Below are 22228 nucleotides of genomic sequence, written 5' to 3'. Positions count from 1 at the left end.
TCAGAGATTAAAGCTCGAAGCATTAGAAATGTATCTAGAAACCAGATATTTCAAATTTTACTGTGTTGTGCATGTTGGGATTGGACTAATGACCTTTGAAGGTCCCTTTTAACCCAAACTGTTTTATGCTGAGTCTTCAAGACTTCATTTCAGTACTGTTGTGTCTTAGCTAAAATAAGTATTAATATAGCTGGAAATCAGTGCAGTACTTCTCTGTAGATTTAATAAAATGTTTGCCAAGTATGGCTTTGGAATAGTTTTTTAGATCAACTACATTTTTTGGATAGGAGGGATAAAAGCATTAAAATATTATTTCTATTTACTTGAGCTATCTAGGTAGTTGATACATTCACTGATTCCTTTGTGCAATCCTCATAGTTTTTCTTTCATGCAAATAGACATTAATTTTTCATTAAGAAAATAAAACAATTTTTAAGTGCTGATCTGGTTAGTAGCTTTACACAAATGGCTGTCCTGGCAATTTCCAGAACATTTTGAAGCTGGAGACAAAATCTGATGGGATTTGCTTAATGTGGTGAATCTTTTTCTCTCCATGTGACTTAAAATTTGATCAGATGAGGATCCATGGTTTTGCAGCTGGAGTGAATGTCAGTGTTAGAGGTTGTGCCCCATTGTATGTCAGTCCAAGTAAGGCCCATGTCCTATTGAATGTTCTGTTTCCACAGTGAAGTGTACTCATCATCTCTCCAGCCAGGTGTTGCTGGGATCTTCTTGCTGAGTGGAATATTTTGCATTTGTAACCATAATTTTAAATTGTGTAAAATGTAATAAGAATCAATGCAGGGATTTGTTTGACACCTGACAGCCACCATTAGGGAGCTGTGTGCAGTCATTCATTTGTTTATCTGTCTCCAAGAGTGGTTAGTTAGTGGTTTGAGCTGTGCAGTTTGACAGTGAGATGCATTCTCTGGCTCAGGTGTGGATGATGTAATCAATATATTTACTCTAAGATGGGAGGAGTATTCCCAGTGAGGACATGGACTGATGTCACTGGTGGTTCTCTGGTGACAGTCTGTGAATGACAAAGCTCTGCCTCCTGTGGGGAGGGATGCACAGGAGCTTGACACAGTCACAGGTGAAGAAAGATTGTTCTGTGCATGGGGAGAACACATATCAAAGCTGTACACTCATTTATTTACATTTGTATGACGTGCTTGTTTGTACAACATAATTAGTGCAAAATTAGGAAAAGTCAAGATAAACAGTAATGTTTGGTGTTGGAAAACTGCATATGTGTACATTTATACCTGTAGGGATTTTTTAGGCAGAACTTTTGTCACCCTCATTTTGCAAGGAAAGCTGCACTTTGGCTGAATCTCCAAAACCTATTTGAAACTGGAGAATAGTAGGTGCTTTGTGAACATTCATTTGCTAAAGGCCCTGAGAGCTCTTGGGCACACTGCTGCATGTTTATGGTGGCCTGACATGGTGAGGTGAAGGGCCTGCTCTGCTGCCAGTTGTTTGGGGAAGCTGAGAGTCGACAGTGTGGTTTGCAGTGTGCAAACTCTGTCCCACACTGTTTATGAAATGTGAAAGGAGGGTGGATTTTATTGTTTAGAAGCTGAGACCTTTTATTTAGTATAAATGGCTACTGCTTTCAGCTGGGAGATAATCCCCAGGCCTGACTTTAGAGTGGTCACTGGGTCTAAGTGATTTCAGCATTCTTCACAGAGAGATTTTGGTTCTGTTCCTCAAAGTGGGATCAAGTGCTGTAAGGGAAAGCAAGAGGAATTTGAGGCAGGTGATGCCTCAAATTGACACTGTCTGCACAGACTAAATGAAAGATGGTTAAAATAGTTCTTTTTAATCTTGGCAGCTGCCTCTTTTATGATTAATTAATTAGAACAGCAGCTTCCTAGGGAGACTTCTCAGTGGATTCCCCTGTACTCCCTTGGTGCTCCCTATTACAGTTGTGTTGGCTGTGGATAAAGGCATTTGTTGTTGGCTGCTCACAGCTGCAGACTCTTGGTCTCTCTGCCTGGGGACTGAGCAGCAGAGATGCTCCCCACAGCTTGGGCTCATGTGATTGCCAGGCAGGTGAAACACTGAAAATATCTGCTGGTTTCTGCAGGTGGCACTGACTCCTGTTCCCTCAGGAGGCAGTGCTGCTCAGGCCATCACAGCCTGACGTGAGCTTGCTGTGAGACCTCGAATCATGACAAACCTCTTTGTTCCCATTTGTTCCTAGATCACCAAAAAGTAGAAAACCGTGGTTGATCAGGACTTCTTTTATTTATTTTCTCCATGTGGAAGAGCATTCATGGCCTTGCATCTTTTTAAATCCTCTCCTGCAATTATGCAGAACGATTTTTCTGCGTCAGAGATGGAGCTTTTATGCAAGTCTAGAGTAGGATTTTTACAGAGAACTGGGCTAAGTCCTGCTCATTAAGTGGCTTGGGATCATGAGTTGTAGCCAGCTTGCAAGTTAGATGAGAAACCTTGAGAGGGCTCTGCTGAAGGAGCAGGCAAGAATGGATGGTTTAACCTGTAAGTTTGTCCTACTTAGGAATGTTTTTAGGCTCTATCCTAAAAATAGGAGCATAAAGTCCTATGCTTAGTAGATGTTTTCATGGTGAAAGGATATGAACCAAGGTTGCTCTTGCTTTTGAGGGATGAGTGAAATTAGAAGGGATTTTAGTGTCTGCCACATTGCCCTGGGAAGGTCCTGGCTCCAGTTATATTTTGGTTTCTTATTTAATATATGTTGCTTTTTTTGTGTACACTGAGTGACTTTCATGGTCCATTTTAAATGTTCTTGAACACTTGGTGTCTTTTGTTTCATTTTATGATGTGCTGAATCAAGGATGTGTAAGCTTTATGGGGACCAACAGTTTTGGCCATAGCTGATGGTGTTACAGAACATTGTGACCCCATGCAGTGATTTGAAGCTCTCACAAGATTTCTGGTGATCCTTTTGTTTTTGCAGATGATTCTGGAGACGTTGGGGAAGAGGACAGCTTCTTGGGTCAGACATCAGCCAGCCCCAACCCACCACAGACTTTCAGCTACTTCTCTCAAGTTCCCAGCAGCAGTGATCCCTTTGGGAATATTGGGCAGCCACCCTTAACAACTGTTTCAACCCCTGTCGGAGCACCAGCCTTCCCCAGACCTCCCACTTCACTTCCACTCGTGTCTGGCTCCCAGGATGGGCAAAATGCCTTTTCACCACATATTCCCAAATCCCAGGCTTACAGTGCCCCACCCACTTCTCAGGTGGGAATGGCCCCATACCAGCCCCCTCAGCAGAGCTGTCCCCCTCCTGCCAGCACTGCCCTGCCCGTGGGGACCCCTCAGCAGCAGGGCTACAACCCCTACAGGCACACCACCCTGAGCAGCAGGGCCAACCCCTACCTCACCCCACCCCAGCTGCAGCAGAGCCACCCCCCTGCCACAGCGTCCCCTGTGCCACCCGTGCAGATGTACCAGACACCCCCGGGGCCACTGACACAGGTATGTGACTCCTCCTGGCTGCCACAGCAGAACAAGTCACTTTCCTCTTTCAGCTGTGTGTTTTATCTTTTTGAGATTTTTCTTCTCTGCAAAGAAGAAGTCTTGAACTGTTTATAACAGCAAAAGCTTTTCACTGGAAGTAGCTTGGAACTCGTGTTCCAGGAAGTCTTCCTGATCTTTGAAGTGTGTGTAGCCTGAGGCTGTAGCTCAGTGAGCCTCTGGGCATCAGAAACAAAATCAGGTTGTGAAGTTCTGTTGCTTTTTTCTGTGGATTTCTGAGTTTGTTGAGTTTCAGCTGTGTTGCTGCATTTTTTTGTGCCTCAGCTTTAAATCAGGTCATTCAGCCACTTCAAAGATATGGGCTAAAATCTCTTTCTAAGCTGTTTTTTTTGGTGAAGCCAGAATTTTTTTAAACTAAGTCACATAAAATTATCAGCAAATCCTTTGAAACAAATCGGTTGAGGATTTTGTGTGATATAAAGAAATAATCTTCATTATTTTCTACCTGCACAAAAGCACTATTAAAGTAATGCCAATGGGTTAATAAAACCTGGCACATTTGCCTTGAAAATAGCAAAAACTGTTTTTATTTTTGCCTGAGCTTTTGTTATATTTCTGTTATCATTAATAAAGAATGTGAAGGTTATATAATGACAAAACATAGCAAAGGCAGTAGAACCTAGACAGTCTGAAGTTTTAGACTGTATAATTTCAGAACTTCTGTCTATTGGATTTTATATATTGTACAATATTTTGGTGCCCTTTTTCCTCCCTTTAAATATATCATCAACCAAAGCAGTTGCTACTGCTGACATCAGATGCTTTTAGTTGTACTGACTGGGATTTTTGTGAAATTTGTATGAAATCATCTTTATATAGGCCGTAGTCCCTTTGAAAATCAGTTCCTTTTCTTGTGCCACTGATGCTACATTTGAGTTTGGAATGTGCTTGTTCTGGTCACTTTGCAGGAAGAGAGCTGTAGCTGAAGTGGCCAGTTGCTAAAATGGGGAGTCTTTATGCAAAAGCATAATTGTATGTAAATGAACAATGAGAAAAATATGTTTTATTTTCATGTCAAATTTTGTGGTTGTAAGAAACAAGTTCACCTCAAGTTTTGAAAATTTAAGAGAATATTTGAAATTTCACTGATTTTAGATAATCATGATGCTAAACCATGGCAGTTTTTAACAGTGTTTGTGTAATGAAATTCACATTCTTTCTCAGTTTGAGAAGGTGTAAGTTCTCAAACACATGATAAAGTGGACAATATTTTTAGAATGGAAGGTAATGTTCTTGGGGAGGAAAATGTTAGGAAAAAAGGTTCAGTGTATTCTCTGTAGCAAAATATAGAAGAGTTCTGTAAAAACCCTGTGAGACTGAGGTTCTGAGCCCATCTCTTTTCAGTTCCCACCGTCCCAGTCCCAGCTCCAGCCTGCCAGGCCTGCAGGGCCCCTGGTCCCAGCCCCTCCTGTGCTGCTGCAGAACCAATATGAGCCAGTTCAGCCCCACTGGTTCTACTGTAAGGAGGTGGAGGACAAGCAAATATGGATGCCATTCAGCATTCTGGATTCTGCAAAACTAGAGGAGGTCTATAATTCTGGTAAGTCCTGTCTTATGCAGAGCTGAGCAGAAGGACTAAAGGAAAATATTGGGGTAATGCCACTCATGTGTGTGGCAGTAAGAAGTAATGTTTTGAAGAGGTGTTTTTTGCCACTTAATTTATTTCACTGACATCATCACTGCTTGATGCTGTCAGTGTTGAGATGATTTGGGGGTGTGTATGTATATATATATATATATATACCCAAATAGATATCAGATTTTCATATAGAACTCCTGGTTATTAGGGTCTTGGGTTGTCTTTTTTTTAAACTGTCAGTTCTGGAATAAATGTTTGTATTTGGGAGTTTTTCCAAGCATTTTGTTGTGAGCATATAGAAGCATTCTAGAAGCATCTCAGTGTTGCAAAGCCATGGTGTGACTGTCAGTCCTAATGGCCTAATATTGATCACAGGAGTGGTTGGGGCTGGGCTGAGAGACCAGATATGTCAGTGTAGTGAGCAGGTGTGTCTGTGTGTCCCAGTCCAGCCTGACCCCAGAGCGTGGTGTTGAGCACAGACAGAGCAGTGTCAGTGTGTGAGCAGGTGTGTCTGTGTGTCCCAGTCCAGCCTGACCCCAGAGCGTGGTGTTGAGCACAGACAGAGCAGTGTCAGTGTGTGAGCACATGTGTCTGTCTATCCCAGTCCAGCCTGACCCCAAGAGCATGGTGCTGAGCACAGAGCAATGTCTGTTTGTGAGCACATGTGTCTGTGTGTCCCAGTCCAGCCTGACCCCGAGAGCGTGGTGCTGAGCACGGACGGCGGGCGCTACGATGTGTTCCTGTACGAGCGCCTGAGGAAAGCCGTGTACTGGGACGAGGAGCCCTCGGAAGTGCGGCGCTGCCTGTGGTTCTACAAGGGAGACAAGGACAGCCGCTTCATCCCTTACACTGAGGACTTCAGTGACAAGTTGGAGGTTAGTAAGTCACAAGAGACCTTGTTTTAATTATTTCATTGTGTTAATCTCCTTAGAAACAGTTCTTTCTGTTTCATGAAGACGATTTTCAGAGTGCACTTTCTGAAACATAAGTAAATCCTGAAAAAAGGAGTGTCTAGAAGATCACATTGCTCCTGCATCAGTCCTGCACTGCTGTGATCTAAAATCTGCTTGTGTAGTTCTACATGTGACATTTTTATATAAAGTTATGTAAATTTTAACTGCAGCATTACATGAGGCCACAAAATCCCACTGACTTTGTGTAACTTGTTTTCTGTTTTAGGCAGAATATAAAAGGGCTGTAACTACAAATCAATGGCATCGGCGACTTGAATTTCCAAATGGGGAGACAATTGTTATGCATAATCCCAAGGTAATAGATTTTGGCAATTGTGTCTTGCAGGATTCATTAAGGGGGAGTGAACAAATGGATGGAAGCATAAATTGCATGTGCTCTTAATCTTGCATGAAGCGTAGCAGTTGGTTGTTCTAGGTGTGTGTGCATTAAAGATGGTCAAGTTTACAGAACGCTGAACTTGTGCTTGCTTCAGTGTGCTGTCATGTGGTTAAAAGACAGTGCTTTCTGAAACCTAAAGAGAATAAGGGTTTGCATAGTAAATATTTTGGCTAAGCATAACTGGCAGCAAATGGTAAGCAATTTGAATTAGTTTAACCTCGGTCTGTACCAAATGAAATTAAAACAAAGAGCTTTCATGTAGAGAAGAGCGTTAATCTAGTTATAAGGTAAATAGTTTCTTTAAGGCCTGAGAAGGTTTCTTCTTATTTTCAGGCCATGAGAAAATAATAGCAAGACAAGCTTTAACAGTTATTCTAAGTACTCTGTGAACAGTCTCATGTGATTAAAACATGGACTTCAACCATATTGATCAGTACTGTTAACTGTTCACTTATCACAAATGCAGTAATTAATACACAGAACTATCCAAGGGACAGAAAGAATCATGGTTGCTCCTACTTGAAGTGTTTAATAATCCTGGTTAGGGAATTCTGTCCAGTAAAAATCTAAAGAAAGAACATTTAAATCACTTGTTGTCATAAATACAAGTTCAGACTGTAAGTCCTATAAAAGCTGTACTACTGAATTACTCACTTTTTAGGGTTTCTGGACTACTTCAGATGCTGTTGTACTTCCCTGAAAAGCACTGCACTTATTTTTTCCCATTTTCTCCTTGTGATAGTTATTGTAAATCAGGTAGCATTCAATTTCCTCACATTAGCAGTAATCTGCTAAGAAAGAGTGGATACTGGAGACTAGGAAGGAAGAGCTTGAATAATGCTTGGCTGGGGAGTTAAAAGGGTTCAGAATCACTAAACAGGCCCAGCTTCTTCACCTAGAGGTTACTTTGAGTCATCAGTTTACCTTTCACACTAATGAGGATTTTGTGAAAGAAAACATTTGATTTTCAAATGAAAGATAAAGCAATCAAAAAGTATGTTGAACTATGCAGTGCTTTCAGACTAACAGTGTGAGTCATGAGGCTTTTCTGTGGTTGCAATTGGACACTGTATTTGTTGCAGGTCATAGTTCAGTTCCAGCCTTCTACCACACCAGATGAATGGGGCACCTCTCAAGATGGGCAGGCAAGGCCAAGGGTAGTGAAACGTGGAATTGATGATGACCATGATGAGATTCCTGATGGTAGGTGATGATATTCCTGGTGCACTTGGGTCTGCACTGGGAGCAGTTTGGATCTCTGCAGAAGCTGGACAATAGTGGGTGGAGTGGCTGTGTGCTGTTCATGCCTGGAGTCTAAAGATTAAATTTATTCTTTCATCTCAGCTGTTTGCTGAGGTTATCTGGTTTTGGGGTGTTTTAATCCTGTGGGCTTTGTTATGTCCTGAACCATGTTATGTAATAGGCTTATTAAACAAGTGTGTGTTATACTTGCTAGACTCCTGAACTTCACACGGAGTACATATTGGTACTCTGAATGTTTTCCTCTTCTTTTTTTCTACAGGAGAAATGTCCCAAATCGACCATCTGGTATTTATGGTTCATGGCATAGGTCCTGTATGTGACTTGAGGTTTAGAAGCATTGTTGAATGTGGTAAGTTTGGGGTGGTATAATGAGCAGTTGTATTCTTGCTGTTTAAATGTGGCTCTCTCTAGCTCATATTCAGATAAGCACATCTTTATAAGGTTTTTTTAAAGAAAAGTCTCTAATGTTAAGAAGTTCAATTTTTTTCATTATTATTTTCCAAAGGCAGAGTCTGTGTTCTGTCAAACTTGAAGCTTTAGCTGTTATTGCTAGTTCTCAATATCACACTTGCATGGTGATTTGGGTTTTGGGATGTGTGCTGAGGGGGGTTTTTTAGTTGATTGTTTTTTTTCTTTTTGTGGTGTGAGTGGATGTGTTTACTTTGTGTGGCTTGTGTGTGTGGTGTGGTTTTGTATTGGCTTTTTAAATTTTTTTAATACTCTGGTACAACTGAATAAATTAAGAAAGCCCTGTCTGGTTATGGAGTGAACAGGTAGTCATTGTGAGATAAATAGAAGCTTGCTAAAAATCCACTCTAACAAAAATGAGTACTTGCTTATTGTTAGAATGGTAATACTTGAAAAGATGTTTCCAGTTTTCAATTTCCATCATTTGTATTCTGACTATCTGTGAAATCAAGGGGAAGGAGGGACTATTTGTGGGTTACTTGAGTTCTGCAGCTATCAGATTTTCATTATTTTTTTTCTTCACAGTTGATGATTTTAGGACTGTTTCTCTGAAGTTGTTGCAGACTCACTTTAAGAAGTATTTGGAGGAAGGCAAAGTGAGCAGGGTGGAATTCCTTCCAGTTCACTGGCACAGTTCTCTGCATGGAGATGCAGCAGGTGTAGACAGGTGAGGTGAGGGTGTTGTTTAATGTTGAAAACATCTTAAAAGCTGCTGTTTAATGGGTTATGGAAAGTGGGGTTTATGGAAAGTGGGGAAAAAGACCAGTTCATATGCTCTGCAGGCTACATGAGTAAATGTATGACTAGATCAGAGAATTGCAGATTTTTTTAAATTAACATTTTGATGAGGAGTATTTGGAGAGCTGGAAGGGTGTGAGGAATATCTCTCTTGTTTATTTTCATGCACACAACTTTTCAGTACTGGATTTGCATGAGAGTGGCCAGTGCATGGTACTTGATGAGTGCGTGTGTAGAGATTGTGATCACAAGGATGAATGAGGTGGTGAGTGTGGAGATGTTTTGTCCATGAGGTGTGCACAATTTAGAGCAGAGAGTTTTTTATTGTTTACTTTCCTGCAGTCTGATTGAGTTTCACCCTAGCAGTTATTTCTGAGGAAGGCATTGAGCCCTCTGTCCAGTCCCAGAGACGTGCCTGAATTATGATTAGGCACTTGAGCTAAGAGATTCTTTCTTTGAAGCAAAGTATCTATATTTGGGTAAGAATGTTGCAGCATTTAAAAATCTGTTTTAAATTCCCTTCTCTGTGCCTACCCCTTTGCTGTGACTTCACATTTCAAGCTGTTTCCCTTGCTCAAAGCTGGGGAAGTAAAAATTGTGAGGGTGGCAACCTGTGGCACTTAAAAAGTGATGCTGATGTTCTCCAGACTGCTGTAGCTCAGTCAAATCACACTGCTTTCCTCCAGCCTTGCTGTTTTATTTGCATTTGAGCACCGCATGAGGAGGGGATCCTTATTCTGTTAATCAAACCAGGCAGTCTCAAGTCTATAGCGATTCCAGTGCAGCTGTCTTGACTCCAGACAGGCAGATGGTGATGCCAAGCTTCTTCTTGAAAAAGAGAGCGTTACCATTCTCTGAGTCTAATTTTATATGCAAGTTCCTTTTTCTCTTCCACTTCAATCTGCTCACCAAGCTTCCCTGGTACTTTATGAGAGTAGTGTTGGAATAGAGAAGAGCATTTCAGGCATTCCTTCAGCCTGGAGAGAAAAAAAAAAGAGCTGTAGCTTTCTGAAATATTACAATCATCAGGTAGCATTAATGTGTGAATATACAACGAGGCCAGAAGGCTGTATGGGTTTTTAAAATCTCTTTAGAGACCCTTTCTGTAGCATTTACATTGCATTAATTTCAAAAGCTAACAAATTTCTCACGAGCGTTTCTTAAAAGCCTTTCATGCTTTTAACGATTTTGTGTTACCAGGAACATAAAGAAAATCACTTTGCCGAGCATTGGTCGCCTGAGGCACTTCACCAACGAAACGCTGCTCGACATCCTGTTCTACAACAGCCCCACCTACTGCCAGACCATCGTGGATAAAGTGGGCATGGAAATGAACCGCCTGTACGCGCTCTTCATGAGCCGCAACCCCGACTTCAAAGGGGGAGTCTCTGTGGCTGGGCACAGCTTAGGTGATTGTCTCAGGAGTGCTGCTTTTATCCCAAATCAGTTGCTCTTAAAAGGAAAATGACCCCTTTGTTATGCATAAAACCCAAATTAGCTGTTAGGGCATGGCTGTCTTTCAGAGAACAGCTGACAAACTCCTCTCAACAGCTGAGTTTATCAGGCTTTGAGAGAAAGTTAGTATCTTCATGAAAACTTAGTGTCTAATCTGTGTTTAAACGTTTACAGGTTATCTGGTGTCTTGTTAGGTGGGTGATGTCCGTGTCTCAGAACCCCCACTTAGTAAAAGTACAATCATTTCTTGGAATATAGAATAAGTGTTAGAGCAGAATATTGACATACTGGTTTGGACTGGAACTTTTCCTCCAGTTCACCAAGCAGTCTCAGGTGTTTAAGGAAAAAAGGGCTGCTTTTAGCTTTTTATGTTCAAGTTAACATATGAGTATTTTCATTCAGCCATCTCTTGATCAAACTATACCGTGACATTACTATTGCATATAAATCTTACTCAATATTTAAAGACAGGAAAACCTGATATTTTCCCCAAATCAACTCTAATTCCTGTTTGCAGGTTCCTTAATTCTGTTTGACATATTGTCTAACCAGAAGGACTTGGCTTCATCAGTAAATTCTGGAACATTCTCTGGTGTTAATGGGAATGTGAAGGACATGGCTGTTCATGATAAACAGGTAATTTGCATGCTGGTCTTTCCAGGCATATAGATCTGATATTTTCAATCATTTTTTTTTTTTCAGAATTCATTAGCTGACCAAGTCTGTGGGTTTTGATAGTACATTTAAACATGTTAATGGAAAGATGCCATTTTGTAAATATTGTCATTTCTCAGGACAAATTAATTAGCTCTCTCTTAAGTTTCAAGTAGGCCAGTAATGAGATTTGGTGGTGAACATCAGCTTTGACCCTTGTGAATATGTAACTTGGTCTAACAGTATCTAAGTGATGGGGGAGATGTATAAAAGGGAGAGAATTTATTTTTAGATTAGAAATGGTGACCAGTTGTTTGAGGAATAAAAGGAAGCATTTTGGAGTTTTTTGTCTCTCACAGTAATTTTTAAATATTTATTTTGCAGTTCTATTTTAGTGAAAAATCTATGTCCTGCTTCACTAAAAATGGATATATATTTACAGAGCTTGCTTGATAATGCTTTTAAGAGAAAATAGTTAAACTTGGTTTTGCTTGCTGCTTACTGGTTTTCCACTGTTAGAGGGTGTGACTCTGTGTGCTATTTTGTTGAGATGACTGAAGATACCAGTTCCTTGGGCTCCTCCATTGCTACTTCTGCTGATGACCTTTGTGAGGCTGAAGCAGAGGAAGATGTTCCCACTCTGCAGAAGACTCTGGAAATGCTCAGTTTGTCAGAGTACGTGAGCACCTTCGAAAAGGAGCGCATCGACATGGAGTCTCTGGTACTGAAATCTTCACTGGACCTGTAGGGGCTGCCCAGGGAATGGAGGTTTATATTTGGGCTTCTTCTTGGTGTTTTGTTTTTGATCTCAGTGGCTATGAGAGCAGTTGCAAAGATAAGATAATCAATGCATGACTTGAAGACTTGGTGTTCTGCAGCTGTTGTTTTTCCTTGATGTGATGCATACACCCAGTTGTGTTAGGCACTTTGTGTCATGTCTTTTTAATTATTTTCTATTTTCTGTAGCTTTATAAATTGACTTAACAAATTCATAATTATTCATTTTACTAGAAAAGTTATAAGTACTTTTTCTACTAGAAAAATAAATTTTTATGCGTGTGTTTGGTGTTTGTTTCTTTAGCTCATGTGTACAGTTGATGACCTGAAGGAGATGGGGATACCTCTTGGACCAAGAAAGAAAATAGCTAATTTTGTAAAAGACAGAGCAGCCAAGCAGGTAAATACATATTTCAGGATGGAAATTAAAAGTTGTTAAGCAAATGTAACTGACTTCTTTGCTGTGGACAAGCCTCTATTCTTGAACACTCTTGTTAACATCCTGAATATATTAAAGGAATTTTGACAGCTGTGAAATTAACCTTTTTTCTCCCTAACTTTAAAACTTTTCTCAAAAGGAACAGAAGAAAGCAGTAGCAGAAAAGAAAGCATTGCTGACTGCCACACTCCAGACTCAAGAAGACACCCAGAAATCAAAAGAGGCAGTTTCTCCTGTCTCACCTTCAGAGTCTGGGCAGATGCACTCAAAGAGGAAGCTCCCAGTTGGTGCATCTGTGTCTTCTGTGAACATTGACTATGAGTATTTTGAAATTGGAACTGGCCAGGTGAGACTGTGTAGATCTGAATGATTTGAACTGTTTAAAGGATTTGATCAATCCTCTCTTTTCACTATAGTTTTTTTTAATGTTGATGACCTTTTGCTAGTTCCTTTGAAGCTGACAGTTCTGAGAGATGATGTGTCTGATTTCTCTCTGGTAGGTTTCTGTGGTTTACAGTGCACTGGACTTTGAACCAGATATTTTCTTTGCTCTTGGTTCCCCTATTGGTGTGTTCCTTACTGTGAGGGGTGTGGAGAAGATTGATGAAAACTACAGACTCCCTACCTGCAAGGGGTTCTTCAATATCTATCACCCAGTGAGTAGCAGTGCTTTTGACATTTGATTTTAGTCGATGTAGATGACAAAAAAGGCAGAATACTAGGTTCTACCTTCTAAGCATTACACCTCTTGTTCCCTATGTACATTTCCTAAAACACTTCCAGGTATAGGTTGTTTTCATAATATTTGCCATGTTTCTTTTCAGAATTAAGGAAGTTTTTTTTGGGGGGAGGTTTTGTTAGGATTTTTAAAATTAATTTGAGGCCACTCTTGTAGATTTCTATGGAATATTTGTGGTTTTGCATGCAGTGTTTGTTCTCCTCTGTCTCATTTTGTTTAACAGTTTAATGTTGATAGAGATTGAGTGCAAAGAAATCTTGCTGTTGTGTTTCCCCATTAGAATCTCCTTCTGTGGGGAGAACAAGACCAAAGTAGTTAATGAACCTGCCTAATGTCATGAACTGAATTTCTGTAAATTCAAATAGTGCAGAATTGAAAAATGGTTGTCTATAAATAGGGACTTTTTTTTCAGTGATGTGATAATTAGAATCATTTTAAAGATAACTAAATGTCAATGTGTTGTCTCTTAACAGCTTGATCCAGTAGCTTACAGGTTAGAACCAATGATCATTGAAGACCTGGATTTAAAACCAGTTCTCATTCCACATCATAAAGGCAGAAAAAGACTTCATCTGGGTAAAAAGAAAACTTACTTCATATGGATCCTATTCATTATTTCTCATTTGATGCATCAGAATATTTTAAGATTTTAAGAGACTAATTAATATCCCTGGATATCTGACTCCATATTTTTCCAAACATCAGAGGTGATTCCACCTAGCCCCATAAGCTGGGCATTCACAATTCCATTCAAAAGTAATAATCACATTTCCTCCAGATTTAACCTTCTCATTACCAAAGTTCTATGAAAACATTGCTGTACATTGCTTGATCACCTTCATTTCTAAGAAGCTGTGAAACAGAAGCTAAATTTCTTGATGTCCCTAATGACCACTATGATGTGTTCAACCAGAGTCTGTTCAGTGTTGGGAACCCTGAGGGAAAAGGAGGTTCTGTGGCCATTGGAGGGCAGGGACTGACTTTGTTGCTCATGGGTGCACATCAGACCAAGGTGCTCCACTTAAATTTTGCACATCTAACAAGGAAAGTCAGTTTTGCTGTTGTGCAAGTTCACAGAGCCCTCCTGAAAGCCTCTGTTCAGGCACTTGGAGAGATTGTGCAGCATCTGTCCTTTGGAATTGACCATTAGAGTGAGTCTGCTTTGCTAGACTACACAAGATACTTGTTTCAGGTTACAACTCTCCAAAAGTGTGTATAGTAAAGGAGCAAAATATGGTCTGTTGCTCCTTATTGTTTTGACTTTGATCTAGGTGGATTCATTGATCCATTCAGTAAGAAGTCAATTGTGTATTAATTGCATGTCACCTAATCTTTTAAAATGCAATAGAGAACCAAGAAACATGCATTAATTTTTATGTGTATTAATTGCATTTCATCTAATCTTTGAAAATGGAATGGAGAAGCAAGAAACATGCATTTATGACATAGCAGGCTTGTTTCCCCTGGTAATTGGGATGTTTATTGAACAGAACTTTATCATTCTGCTTTTAGTTGGTCAATTTAAATCCTTCTGAATTAAATTTTTGGTGTGTTTTTTTTCTTTCTCAGAGCTGAAAGACTCTCTGTCTCGTATGGGATCTGATCTGAAGCAGGGCTTTATCAGCTCTCTGAAGAGTGCATGGCAGACCCTTAATGAGTTTGCACGTGCTCATACATCTTCTACCCAGCTGCAAGCAGAGCTGGAGAAAGTAGCCAACCAAATTAAAGAGGAGGAAGAAAAGCAAGTGGTGGAAGGTACATGGACACATTATTGGTTTTTCTGTATCTTACTTGTCTTAAATCAGTTGACACTTGAGTATCCCAGTGACTGTTTGCTATTGATTTTCCTCACCCTGTTAAGGAGATCTCTGCTAAATGCCAGGTTCCCACCAAAGCTGCTCTGTCACTCTCCTCCTCGGCTGGGTGTGGGAGAGAAATTACAATGAAAGCTTTGTGGGGTGGAGTGAGTTCAGGGAGAGATCACTCAGCAGTTACTTCTTTAGAAAACTGTTTAAACTGTTAGGAAAGAAGTAAGCCTATAGTTCAGTAACCTTTCTGAACCATGCTGGGCACCTCAGGTTATTATTGTCTTATCACAAACACTTGGCAATTACAGCAGAAAAATTGGGTAATATTTCTTAATTATAGTCAAGCAGGCTGTGCTTGAAAATGGTTTAAATGTGAAACTCTTTGATTTTAGCTGAGAAGATCACTGAAAGTGCAGACCCTCCAAAAGATGAAGATGTTTCAGTGAAGGTTGGGATGCTGAATGGAGGGCGTCGCATTGATTATGTTCTACAAGAGAAACCAATAGAAAGCTTCAATGAGTACCTGTTTGCTTTGCAGAGTCACCTGTGCTACTGGTAAGGGGAGATATCTGATTCCAGAAATTCTGCTTAAGGGACACATATATGTGATTGTCCAGGAGTGTCAGGCTCAGGGTGTTGTGCTTGGATGTCACTATTTGATAATTCTGTTTCAAAGTAAAATTCTGTGTTAGCACTCAGTGAACAAATCTGTTTGCAGTAAAGACATTGCACACTCTTCTCTTGACCTTTGGCACTCCAAACACACATTTTTAGCTACTGTCATTTTCAAAACAAGGAGAACTCTGGAAGCATTTTCACAACTGTAGCTTTTCAAATAAAACTGTTCATGAAGGATTTTTATTAGACTACAATAAGTGATAAAACTTTATTGCTTCTTCTGGCAAAGGATGTGTGAACTATATTTAACAACACACCTTGGTATGTAATAGCCAACCTTAGGTGCCAGCTGTGAGCTGTGCAAAGTGATGTTGGTGAGGGAGGAGTGACTGGTCTCTCATTTTGAGTTCAGCAGGTGCTGGACAAAGAGTGCTCTACGTTCTTTCTGAAGGTTTTGATTTTCAGTAGGTCATTTTAGCATCAGGCATTTTTTCCAGAGGTTAAAACACAGCTCTGAAGGCATTACCTGAAGGGTCTCATTAGAGCCATCATCACTTGGATGCTGAAGCTCAGCACCCGCCAGAGGAGGGGTTCCCGGGCTGCTGTGAGCACTGGGCTCTGTCAGCGTGACCCGGTGGTGGCAGTGCCGTTCCACAGGCAGGGCTGAAGGGACCGGAGCTCCTTCCACAGGGTGGCAGCCGATCACTGCCAGGATTTTAAAAGCTTGGTACTTGTGCCTGTTTTTGTCATTCGAGTAAGGAAGATAAGCACAGTGATTAATGACCCGAATAGGAGAGCATTTTTTCCTGAGGAATGGTGGGAAAAGCTTTAAATGAAATGCTCTGAGTGTTGGAGAGATTGGAGCTTCTGTGTTGAGCCTTCTGCTTGTTTGTTTGCTGCTCATTTCATGCAGAGACCATCAAGAAATATCTGTGCTGAATTGTGGAATATACATGTATTCCCTTAGCTTGTATGTTGAATTCTGTACTGGTGTTCTGCAAATCATGTTCCTCACGTTTGGAGGATCACAGTTCTGACCATCTAAATCTCCTTCTCTGGCTCCTTATATGATTTATTTTAAAAAGCATAGGAAGCTGCCCTCATGTAACAACACCTGCAGCTCTGGAGCTTTGTTAACATTTGCCTGTTTAACATTCTTATTTTTTATGTTGGTATTGTTTATATGTGTTTAAATAGCATTTTACAGATGAAGAAGAAAATTAACTCTATTCATGTTAACTTTAGATTCAGACAGCCTGAAACTTTGATTTTTGAAAAGATGAGGGAAAACAGCCACTTGGAAACATGGCACTTGAATGATATTAATCTTCAAATTATTTGAGAGCTATCTAACATTTTAGTGGTAAGCAAGAGAGGAAGACCAGGGGTGTTTAACATGGTCTGTTTACAATTAAGGGCCTGCCATTTAGAGAAGAATTAGAATATTGCTGCTAGAAATGGGCTAATTAATGGAGTGGGACAAAATGAGTAGAATGAAGTGTGGAATATATTCAGGACAAAAAGTGAAACATTATTTGAGGAGATTAAGATGAGGAAGTAACATCAAAGAAGTGGGTAGAGGAGGGGGTTTGGAGTTGCAGCATAGGAAGTTAGGGAGGACAGGAGGAGGAAATGCACTAGAAAAAAGGTAAATGCATAGGCTGGGGTTGATAGCAGAACTAATTCAAAACTTGTGTAGAATTATAGCTTGAAGGAAGCTGGTAGAGGTAAGGCCATGTCCATGAAAAATAAATTCTGGGCCAAGAGGTTGTGCAAACTCTTTGGAGAGCTGAAATAGGATGGAATATGACTTAGGAGAATTAGAAGATGGACCATACTGAACTAACTTTTTCCTTTTTTTTTCCTTCCCTTTTTTCCTTTTGTTTTATTTATTTCATTCCTCATAGGGGATCTGAAGACACTGCCCTGCTGTTTCTCAAAGAGATATACAGGACCATGAATATCAATCCTGAGCAGCCACAGCATTGATGTATAAAAACATGAATTTGTAAGTTTGCTCTAATGTAACTTCTCTGCTCAGATCAAATTCAGCTACAGCTTAGATGTCTTTACTTTCCCATTCTCCTCTGAAGTTTAAATTATGAAGTAGACAGCCATTAAATGTCATTTTGATTGCAAAAACAATTTCTAAACTTGAATGCTGAGGAAGTCTTTTTCTTCTTCCTTTCATTTCCAGAAGATATTTGATGTTAGTGCTTTTTGGTACTGGATAATAATTGCCACTACAAATACAACAAAGTATGATCTCTTTCTTATGCTTCTCCCTCAGTTCTCTTGTTCAGTGAATGTTCAATAATAGGAAAATTTGGTGAAATTGGATATGATGAAACTTTATTTACAGTGCAGTAGATTAAAGAACCCCAAAAGTGTTTCACTGGTGAATGTAAATACTGGATTGACCAATGGTGCACATTTGTCAGCAAAAAGCTGTTTGTGTCCTAAGCAGGTGTTAAACATTGCTATTGATAAATTAATTAGACCCTTATATAGGTCAGTATTTTATTGTCTTTGTATAGATTAAGAATTTCAGTAGAACAAGTGAAATGACACAGCATGGAAATTTGCTTTGAAAGGAAATTAAATACATGTTACAGTTGAGTATCTTAGACCTGAAATATTCTTGCAGGTATTTTTATTTTAAGATGTAGGTTTCCAAACTAAGGATCTGTATTGTATCAGTTTGCATCACTGGTTGTTACAGAAAAGAAAATACTTTCTTTTGAGAGGCAGGGAAGAAATAATATGCACCTTGCCTTTTTGGAATCATACAAGATAGTTTCTGATGTATTTCTCCATTTTCAGAAGAGCTGATAATGTCAAGGTACATAAATATCCAGCATGAAGAGAAATGCTTGACATTTCAGAGGAATATTTTAGGTATCTTTCATTGCTATCATACAGTTTTAGTACTCTTTTGTAACAGAATGCTTCTGGTGGTCAGTTGATAGCAGCTTTTTTTTTTAAAATAAAATGTCAAGGCTGATCAAATGCATTTCTTTAAAGCATGGAGAGGAAAAAGGAAAAAGGCACCAGCTGGCTGCACAGCTCTGACAGTGCTGTATCAGTCATCACAATGGCTTATGCACAGTCTCCAGTCACAGTTGCAGAATTTTTTCTCTGCTATTTCTTTATGATGGGTCTGGTTGAAATCATAGGAATCTCATTGCAGAGGGAATGCCTTTCAGCCTCATTGCAGGGGGGAATGGGTTGTGATGATTTATCAGTGCAGAGCTCAGAGGAGTTTGCTGCTCAGCTGCAGCAGACACTGGGATAATTGTGGTTTTTTGAGAACTCCACTGTTGGGGAACAGTTTAGCAGGATGTCACACAGCAAAGCACAGTCAGGGAAGTCTGTAAATCCATCAGGAATTGCTCAGAATGTCCCCCAGCCCTGGCTTGACTGGACAGTGTTTGAGACTGGGATTCAGATACCAGAGGCTTAAATGGGAGGAGAGCAGATTGCACTGAAGTGGTGTCTTGGGAAGGCTGCACACCACAAGACCAGGAATCTTTTCCACATGACAAGAAATGTCTTTACATGTGCTGAGTTAAATATTATCACATCACAAGGAATCTGGAATTACTGAAGTGGAAAATTCTCCCTCAGTGTTAGCAGTCATGTGGGTTTTTTCTCTTTTTTTCTGTTCTTTTAAGACCTTCAAATGTGAAAGGTGGCAGTGTGAAGGTAATTATTACCAGTGGTGCTTCTGACAGCAACATCCATTTTATTTTGTGTGAGTGGCTTGATTTAGCTCTTCTAGAAGCTGCTCTTTGTGAAACAGTAGTGTAAGGTTTCATATAAACCATGGAAAGAAGTGCACCAGCAGATTAAACCTTGGACATATAAACTGTCACCATCCTCACTAGGATAATTTATTACTAAAAGCTAAAGAATCTAACAGCTGGTTAAAATGTATAATGAATGACACCCTATTAGCAGTTGTTGTGAGCTTTTTCTGTTTGCAGTTGTAATTGCCAATTTGTGTCCACAGAAAGTACATTTCAGAGTCTTGCTGTATGAAAAGTTTGATTAAAAACATATATGGATTTTTAGATCTTTTTGAGCCCTCTTGAAATTGAAAGGGGGCATATTTAATTTGATCAGTACTACTGCAGGAATAGAAAACCTGATGGATTTCCTATTTCCAATATGTCCATGTTCTGTTCTCTCTGCACAGCCATACCCATTGCTCCAGCAGACCTGGTGAAAACCCCTCTGAAGAACATCTGGTATTTTCAGAGTTGCATATGAGAGGATAAACATCAGAGGTTTTTTTCCTGCCATTCCAGAACTTACTTGGATTCTACCTTCTTGTGTCACTTCAAGCAAACTGAAGTTATGAGATGATCAGGACTGTCATTCAGGAGATGGATGGAATGACACAGTTTTGATCTTAAATCAGCTCAATTGTACCTTTGCCAAATATAAGGTGATTGAAGAAGGTTTTTTTGGCATGCAAATCATACCTTCTCTCCTTCAGCTCTCCTGTCTCAGCTGGCTGCCAGACATGCTTTGCCTACCAAGGCAGCATGTCCTCAGTAAAAAGGACTTGATGAGAAGCAGCAATAATCTACTGTTCTTGACACATTTGTTCATGCCCCTTTAAGAAATAAAATGTGAACTGAAGTTATAACCATCTTTAATACAGATTACACAAACCAGTTCATATTTACTAAAAACTAGGAACCAGAATAATTTTCTTACTATTGTAAGTGTGATGGAGATTATTTTATAAAGACCTTTTTAAGCCTCTGTTAAGAGTTTTATTGTGGCTTTTTTTAAAGTAAAAATGAACTTTTGACTTTGAAAATATTAGAAGTTTGTTACAGCTAGTTCAGTGTTCACATATCCTGAAATGAGGAACGATTTAAAATGACATTTTGATCTGGTAATTATAGAATCACAGACTATTCTAAGTTAATTAAGGCAATTTTAGTGAAACTAGGCTGCAGTTATGAGAAGTAAAACACTTACCTTGACCTTGCAGTTTAACATCTCAGAACTGTTACTGTAAATAGGAACCTGAAGCTTATGGGTGCTAGATAATAATCTAGATCCAGCCCTGCAATCCAGACTCCATTTTCATGTAATGAGGTTGAGGTGAGTTAGGTATTGTGAAACCCTTGGAATTAATGTCTCTGAGTACTGAGCTTCTGTAGCTTCAATTTACATACACATTGTGGCTTTCCTTAATATTAGTGGCTTAACCTTATTCCTGACTATTTGCCTCTGTTATTGCAGTAAACAAATTTTGAAATGCAGTATGGTTTTTTTCCTTGATATATGTAAAATACACATTATTGTGTATACAAATTGATGGCTGTAATTAAAATTACCTTACTTCCAGTGGGTCTTTTCAACAAGGTTTTGTATTTAAACACAAAAAATAGTTTGGAGGGTTGCTTAGTCCAACTTCCCTGCTTAGGGCCTTGTTCAAGGCTGGAGATCCTTTGCCTCTCTGGCCTTGATGTAATGTTTGACTGCTAGGATTGCAGTTTTTTTCTGATACACAGTTGACATTTTCTGGTTGGGGCTCGTGTCTGTGGCCTTTTATCCATTCTCTGCATCTTCAAGAATAACATCTCTGTCTTCTCTTGTACTCTCACATTTGATAGAGGACAACAAGGAGATTTTCCTGTTTGGCTTCTCAAAACCCAACACTTCCCTTGGCATCTCTTGCCTGCCGTGGGCTGTGACCCTGTAGTGAGTCTTGGGCTTTCCAAAATCCTTCTTGCTCTGGGGAGAAAGTTTGCCAAAGGAAACTTTTTATCCAAAACAGACAAATGTCTTTGCATCTTTATGAATTACCCTGTCAGACAGAATTTTTTAAGCTTTACAATGTCCCTTGTTTGTTAGAATACAAATTTTTTATACATATATATATATATATATATATATATACAGCACAAACACCATGACCACTGCCCTCATTTCCATGTTAAATATCAGAGTGGAGGCTTATGTACATTTATATTTATCAACTCTGTGCCACATGAGCAATCTGATCAGTTTGCTTGAATAGCATTTTTAAGCAGGTGCTGGGCTGTGACACATCCCCTTGGGAGGGGACAGCAGCACCAAGGAACATTCAGATTTTATGGGTATGTGTGAGAGGAATTGCTTCAGGGGGACCCTGGCAGGCAAGGAGCTGCCTTGCAATGGAAGGGGGAACAGGAGGATGCTGCAGGAATGAGGAGCATCTGGAGTACGGAAATTGGTTGGGGAATATGGCATAAAAATTAGTTCTAGTTGTAGAAACAAAAAATGGGCTGCAACTTTAGTAATGAGCCATTCTTACATCTTAAAAGCAAATGGAAGTTTGGACATAAAGGAAATAAAAATGAGTGTAAGCTATGGTTATATAAAACAAAGAAAAATAAAATAAATAGAGTTTATAGTGATTTTAGATCTGCTACAAATGAATGCTTTGCTTCCTCAGCAGAAATCCTCCTTGTGTGCTGCAACACACACCATACACAGCACAGCTTCCAGTATATCCAGTAAATTTTGATTTATTTTTGTGTGTATTATAATGCATAATTAAACAGGTAAGGCTAATTACACTTTAATTAGTCAATCCACATACAAAAATTTAAAGCTTTCCCTGCTGTATTTTTATCTGTGCTGAAGTAAGCATTAAAAAAAAAAGGATTGTCTAAAAGATTTTTTAAAAAAATCAAAATATCTATGGATCAGGGCAGAGAAAGGAGGTGGAAATTTTTATGAATTAATTCCAAGCAAAAAAATCAGAGCCTCTGTGAGAAATCCAGTACCTTCCCCAAAAA

General features: G+C 39.5%; 1 protein-coding gene across 1 annotated transcript; it reads left to right on the top strand.

Annotated features, from left to right (window-relative positions):
- Positions 1–2492: 2492 nt before the first annotated feature.
- SEC23IP (SEC23 interacting protein) lies at positions 2493–20789 on the top strand. Its single transcript, XM_005427735.1, has 19 exons — positions 2493–2508; positions 2948–3471; positions 4876–5071; positions 5792–5985; positions 6290–6379; positions 7546–7666; positions 7986–8075; positions 8720–8861; positions 10133–10341; positions 10905–11023; positions 11592–11762; positions 12123–12218; positions 12397–12603; positions 12758–12913; positions 13470–13572; positions 14566–14751; positions 15197–15359; positions 17330–17430; positions 19621–20789. Exons 1-18 carry the CDS (start codon positions 2493–2495, stop codon positions 17409–17411), a joined length of 2865 nt encoding a protein of 954 aa, XP_005427792.1. The 3' UTR covers positions 17412–17430; positions 19621–20789.
- The last annotated feature ends 1439 nt before the right edge of the window (positions 20790–22228 follow it).

The sequence above is a fragment of the Geospiza fortis genome, unplaced genomic scaffold (genome assembly GCF_000277835.1).
Source record: "Geospiza fortis unplaced genomic scaffold, GeoFor_1.0 scaffold719, whole genome shotgun sequence".
Classification (NCBI taxonomy): domain Eukaryota; kingdom Metazoa; phylum Chordata; class Aves; order Passeriformes; family Thraupidae; genus Geospiza; species Geospiza fortis.
This window is presented reverse-complemented; position numbering and strand designations above follow the sequence as displayed.

Coding starts and splice junctions, on each gene's coding strand:
- SEC23IP (XM_005427735.1), top strand. Junction 5,072..5,791: donor AGAGGAGGTCTATAATTCTG/GTAAGTCCTGTC, acceptor TGTGTGTCCCAG/TCCAGCCTGACCCCGAGAGC. Junction 7,667..7,985: donor CCATGATGAGATTCCTGATG/GTAGGTGATGAT, acceptor TTTTTTCTACAG/GAGAAATGTCCCAAATCGAC.